The 6,994-nt window shown below is 29.6% G+C and overlaps 1 protein-coding gene across 11 annotated transcripts in view; it reads left to right on the forward strand.

Moving 5' to 3' along the window:
• LOC105202902 (tight junction protein ZO-2) overlaps nucleotides 1-4,122 on the forward strand; it is a 54,564-nt gene extending 50,442 nt beyond the window's left edge. For 10 of the 11 annotated variants that reach the window (XM_039446897.1, XM_039446898.1, XM_039446899.1 and 7 more), the window contains 3 exons: nucleotides 188-423; nucleotides 1,958-2,159; nucleotides 3,277-4,122. In XM_039446897.1, the coding sequence (XP_039302831.1) occupies nucleotides 188-423; nucleotides 1,958-2,159; nucleotides 3,277-3,702 (864 nt within the window). In that variant the 3' untranslated portion in view covers nucleotides 3,703-4,122. The remainder of the gene's footprint in view (nucleotides 1-187; nucleotides 424-1,957; nucleotides 2,160-3,276) is intronic. The other variant, XM_039446896.1, reaches the window with a different exon arrangement.
• The last annotated feature ends 2,872 nt before the right edge of the window (nucleotides 4,123-6,994 follow it).

Below are 6,994 nucleotides of genomic sequence, written 5' to 3' on the forward strand. Positions count from 1 at the left end.
TGTTTTAAAACGATTTAGTTATTCTGTTTTATCCAAATTCTCTTTATTTGCAAATGCCACGGCGCAAACTTTTACGTGTGATCTTTCGCTTATGACGTCACGACTTCAATATGGCGGCGAGTAGACAGGAGCCTTAAAATGAAGTACGCTATTTGATCGTAAGTTACATTTATGTTTTCTTACATAGGGAAGTTACGACAGCATGTCTTCGTATGATTCGTACAACAATACCAACGGGAACTCCAACTACGGGGTGACGAATTTGAACACATCGACAGGTCGTTTGGGCCCGAATGTACCTGATGATCTCAAGAGCAGTAACATACCGGCAAGAGCGCATGATCCGTATAGATTCACTAGATCCACAGCTCAGCCCATTTCCACGCATGATGCTCTAACGCGAACCGATTATGCCAAATATAAGTATGTATTTAATGCATCTAACAAACTAAAATACATTTACTGTTATAAATCTTCTTGATCTACAAATTACATTCTGATATATTGATGTTTAAGATTGGAATATTATAGAGGAATTGTCACTCAAGTGTTAAGTTGAAATTTAATACAGTTTTTGTTATTAAAATTTTGATAACTTAAAATAAGAGGGTTATTATGCTTAAAACAAATATTAAAAATATATTTTTTGGGAAAAGTATTAACATGAATTTTATATAGGAGAACAATATTTGTACAAGAAGTTTGCTCATTTTTATAGGTGGTTTTGGGCCATCCGTGTCCAATCATCAATCATATAATTTTGTAGATAATAATGGTATCATTAAAGAAAATAGACTTAGATCCTCAAACTCCTGCCGAAAGTAGTTCTGACCTAATGGTGTTATTTTATCGTATTTTATTTGTTTGATAACTCGTCATCAGAGTTGTCCAATACGTCCATATTACATTCTGCTACAATATAAACATGGTGTTTATTAATTTGAATACAGTCTGGACTTTAAGAAATATTGAATACATACAGAGTGTCCATTTTAACTTTTGCATTAAAATATCTTGTGAAGTATAAAAAAATATGGGAAAATGTTTCAATCAAAAGTTGTAGGGTTTGAAGAGGAACATAAAGTATTGTTGATTTGACTTTGGATGGCGCTGTCAAGCTCAAGTCAAGGTTGCATCGATTTTTTCAAATGGAACTCTGTTTTTGAATACAGAATCTAATATGTCAAGAGTTTTTTAAAACAGTGTAAGTAAATTACTTTTTATTAAGTACTTTCCGAATTATAAAGCTTGAAGGTTACATTATACTATCAAGCCTTATAACTCGGGAGATACTTAATAACAAATAACTTATTTATATTGTTTTGGAAAACTCTTGACACCAGCTATTAGATTCTGGAATCAAAAATAAAATGTTTTATTTAAGAAAATTGATGTGACCTTGATTTGACTTCAGCGGCGGCACCCAAGGTCAAACCAATGACACCTTCTTATGTTCGCCTTTGAACTCTACAACTTTTATTTGAAACATTTTTCCATATCTTTTATATTTTACGAGATATTTCAATGCGAATATTAAAATGGATATTCTCTATATGTCCAATATTTCTTAAAGCTCAAATACAGTTCGGGAATGTTAATAAAACACGTTACCATGTCTACATTGTAACAAAATGTAATATTTGTCGTATTGAACAGCCTGATGATGAACCATCGAACAAATAAAATGACATCATTAGGAGATCAGAACTTCTTTCGGCGGGGGTTTGTGCTTTTAAATCTATTTTTTCTTTAATATTACTATATCACCTACAAAATTATATATGATGATTGGATGCGGATGGCCCAAAATTGACAAACTTCTTTATTTTTATTTATAAATACATACTATTTTTTATTTGTAAACACTATAAACAAAAATTATCTTATAAAATATAAATTTCATAACAATATTTAGAACATACATGAAGACATAAACAAAAATTTTTGTATTACACAGCCGCTCTACTGATTATAAGTCGATACCAATGTCTCAAAATAAACCAATGGGCACATACAAGCCGATTCCGCCTCCAAAACCGAAGAATTATAGACCACCGCAAGCGTCGCTTGGACAAACGGAGAACAACGGGAATGATGGGAGTAATTCGTATCAACACTCGAAGAGTTATTCCATTGCTACGTCGCATGTACATAATGGGGTAATTATTTTTATTATATAAATTATTTATTATATAAATTATTTATTACATAAATTATTTTATTATATAATTATATAAATTATTAGGTAATGATTACTTTTATTTTCCTTGGTGAAAATTTTTCTAAGAATTTATACGATTTTTAGAATTTCAATTTTAGAAAATTTCTCAATTTTTTTATACGAATTGGAACAAAGAAAGTTTAGTAGAAATCTTATATAAAATTTGAGGAAGTTTGAAGTATATTCAACAATTTTTATAAACTTAAAATATAGAATGTTCTTAATAATATTATGAAACATGAGAATTTTTTTTTATCAAAGATGTATGAAGGATTTTAGAAAAAGTATAATCTTTTTTAGCATTTTTAAAAAGTGTTCTAATATTTGTATAACGACATTAAAACATTTTTTTTAATGTTATAAAATTATACAAAAATTATGTAGATACACAGAACTTCTAAAAACTTGTGTGAAGAATTTTAAGAAAAATGTTCACCAGAGATGTAAATAAATTTTGAAATATTCTAAAATTTCTCGTTCCATATTTTCTAAAGAAAACTTGTAAAATTTGTAAAATTGAAAATTTATTATAATATATTTTTCAGAAATTTTTAATAATTCAAAATATAAACAATTCTTAAAAATATCATGATAATCTTTTTCACCAGGTTTACATTATTATTCTTATCATTACCAATCATCTGCAATGATTCACAATTCGACGAATCCCACACTGAGAGAAAAAATTATAGTGGCGGCAACTATAACGGGACGACCATACTAATTTAGTTAATAGAATTATAATTTATAGTTGAGCGAACTATATTATAGTTACTGCAACTAAGTTAGTGATTAAGAGAACTAATAAAAATTAGTTACAATATATTAATATATTAATTACAACTATTTTTTATTAGTTCTCTTAATCACTAACTTAGTTGCAGTAACTATAATATAGTTCGCTCAACTATAAATTATAATTCTATTAACTAAATTGGTATGGTTGTCCCCTTATAGTTGCCGCCACTAAAATTTTTTCTTTCTGTGCATAACGCGATCGTACCGATCAATCACGAGATCTTCGCGATTTTATGCGAACCTTTATCTTCATTCAGGTGGAAAACAACAGTAACGTGCAGCGCAACAGTGGTCAGTATTACTACAACATCCCGCCACCTGGCCGTCACAATGAAGGCAATATCGTGAATTCGCATCACAATCTAAGTCACCTCGCGCAGCCGACGCACAGCCACAGCCTCAGTCACACGCATTCTCACTCCAGCCCGCCGGTGACCACCACGCATTCCCACAGCAACAGCACCGGTCAGATCAGTCTTGGACTGACGCATAACCGGAACAGCACGAATCACAATGGGTATATACACGGTAACAGCCATGCTCCCGCAGGTCCGCTCTATCCCTCCGTTAATCCCGGGCACAATAGGGAACCCAGCGGTCTGGATCTGGCCGGTAGCCGAGAGCAAAGAGGAAGCGCGTTTGAGCTCTATCGAAAGCCGGTTCATCATTACAATATGAGGTGAGTAGAGGCGAAGAATTCGCTCACAAGAAAGAAAAGCTCGGAGGATGCACAACGGTGAGAACGTGAGATCGATCTTGTCCCTTACACACGGGCATTAGTATTTCTCAAAGCACAAAATGGATTTTGGAATGTGGAAAAAATTATCCACTTAATTGAAAATAACAATTAATTATGTAATGTAAATTGTTCCTTTTGTTTTTGCGATATCTCGAGTATACGTCGAATAAGAAAATCTTTTTCTACAATCCCGACGAACGTAGCTCAGTAGGAATGTTATTGTATGTTGCAGTTAATGTGCATCCCGATGCGAGACATATTATATTAGGATGAATTAATGAATCTATCGAAGTACGCAGAATGAATCGTGCAATGTCGTAGACGTAGTTAAAAAAAAAAAAAAAATTACGTTAGTTGAGACATGTTACGTTAGTTGAGACATGATATGGAAAATAGTGTGTCTTCCGTAAAACGACGAAAAAACTTTCGATTTACGTAGGAAAATCCTGAGACGCCCAAACGGATGAAACTTTTTTTTTTACCCTATGAGAGAAGGAATATTTAAGCATTTTATACACTGAGAACAAATTTTGTATTACGAAATAGAGAATTTTATTATTGTAATAAAAAAAAAGGTAATGTTAACGATTATCTTTTTTGATATGTACGATATGTAAGAGATCTTATCATATATTTATGTATCATCTTTAATATGACGATATATAACTGGCGCGTATGTTGATAAGAATAATATGGAACGATTCTTTAAAGACAGATAAAAAGTGCAATGTAACGTAACTCAGTCGTCTATGTGCACCAGGTGAAATTTGTACAGTTTTACTTGTATTAGATATATTTTCGTACTTCAGCCGGAAATACAAATAACGCCAGGGCAAGAAAGAAAAGCAGAATAAACAATTTTACAAACTTGTTGCGAATAATGTTAACATAATAATGTTATAATGAGTATTTAACAGTTCATTTATCGCTTATATTTTAACAGATTATAGAAAAAAGTTTCTAATTTGTATAACTATATCTGATACGATACTGATGTATTATTGACGTATGTGATAACGATTAATAAATAAAATTTTTTTATTGTTATTGAACAAGCGTATGGAGCGTGCCTGATTCTTTTGAGGGAATATTTTTATTGATGAGACTAAAAAGATAATAAATAAGTATATATTATAACGAGTTAATAACAATAATATGCTGTTTAATGTGACATTATTGTATATTATTAAATATTACTTTCATTTTATTATCAATATTATTATAAAAAATATAATTAATAAGCAAAATAAAAAAATAAAAATTTTTATATCTTTGCAAATGTTCAAAAACTATGAAGAAAGGAAAAAAAATATATATGTACACAAATTTCATATATGATGCATATTTACTTCAAAATATTTGATGATAACAGTTCTTTGAGAACTAAAAATAGAGTAAAGGAGAAGAGGGTAATATGGCACCCAGTTTTATTTTATTAAATAACTTTGTTTATAAACAATATTTTCTATTGAAACTTGAATTATGTTTGTCGAAAAGTGTTGTTTGACAAATTCTAGATTCAAAGTAATGAAATAATTATTATTTAGGACGTGATTTATAAAAATCTAATGCATTGCATAATCGATGGAAAAAAGTGGTTGTAATATGGATATCCATAAACATAATTCTAAAAAAATTAGTTTAATTTAAAAGGAATAGTTATAAAATTATATATTTTAAATTTTCCATTGTTTAGAATTTTCTTGCATTCAGAAACTTTAGAAATACCATTAGAAATTTTATTAGAAAAATTACTTTATCCCTGTTTAACATTAAACAACAAGTATAAAATGGTGTGTCTAATGTTTCTAAATACCATTCTCTAGAATCGATTTATCGAAGATATATTTTGATATAAAAATTTTGCTTGAAAAACCATTTTAACAAAATTCCATATTATTATTTTAATTTTATGAATAGCCATATTACAACCATTTTTTTTTCCACCGACTATACAATGCATTAGATTTTTATAAATCACGTTCTAAATAATAAATATCATTACTTTGAATCTAAAATATGTCAAACAACACACGAAACGTGTATAGTCGAATAAAAAATTAAATAACAAGAAAAAAACACTGAGTGTATGTAAATTCATGTGAAAATACACTCAAGTTTAAGAATAATGAGGAAATATATATGTGTAATTAAAGGTTAAAAATATACCTTAAAAACGTTTAGAAGTGCTCAAAAGCAAAAATGCCTTATAATAATTGTCAGTTATTATGTATTAGCATCACTAAAAAATGGCAGGCTACTAAACGAGTAACTCCATAAGCAATTGTTAGAATACTTTACCTAATAACGCAGATAATAGTTGTAGCCATACGACTTAACAATATTGTTGACAATAGCCATAATACTCTCTTCTCCTCTACTCTTCTTTTTCGGCCAGGCATGCCCATGTGATTATAAATCGTATTATTATACGTCATTAGTAGTAAACCAAATGGTCTTTTTAGAACTAGGGTGAGGTAAAGAGCTTATGTTAATTAGCATTGTTAGGTCACAAAAAATAATCTGTGTCATCGTATACCAACATACTCTTATCTTATATCATAAATTAAGGTGTAAACAAATTATATTGTTGTTAATGAAGTACGGCAGAGAGTAACGTTACACACACATACACACTTAAACGAAAGAGAATAGGACAAGTAACTATAAGTAAGTATAATTTGATCACTATTGATGCGATTTATCATTTATTAAATTTAATAAACGAGTATGTAGTCTCTCTCGCGTTACCGTAGCGCGCGAAGCTGTAGGATTTATTGTATGATGACCAATGTGATGATCTGTAAGACAGCTTGCGAGAAACAAAGCGAAATTCGAACAAAAATAAATATTTGAACGCGTGAACACAAAGCTTTTTTTTTATAAACGAATGAACGAGATGAATGCGATAAGACATGTATGATAATTCCTACATGATTAATGAATGTTTGAAGCTTAATAATTTATCTTGATTTATACCTTTTATTTCACACTCCTCATATTTTCCTCAATTTCGAACACACACATTTTACGTCATTACTTTTTAAATCCTTCTTTTTCTAAATATGTAAAATAAAAAGAAAGAATTGTTTTTTATTAAATGTAATATCAAAAATATATATTTCATATTAATTCATTTTAATGTATCTTTATTTATATTAAAAATCGCTATTTTTTTAATTGGTTTCGAAAAAATTGCTGCGGTCTGAAATTAAAGAATAATATCAAAAATTGAG

Source organism: Solenopsis invicta, chromosome 3 (assembly GCF_016802725.1).
Source record: "Solenopsis invicta isolate M01_SB chromosome 3, UNIL_Sinv_3.0, whole genome shotgun sequence".
Lineage (NCBI taxonomy): Eukaryota > Metazoa > Arthropoda > Insecta > Hymenoptera > Formicidae > Solenopsis > Solenopsis invicta.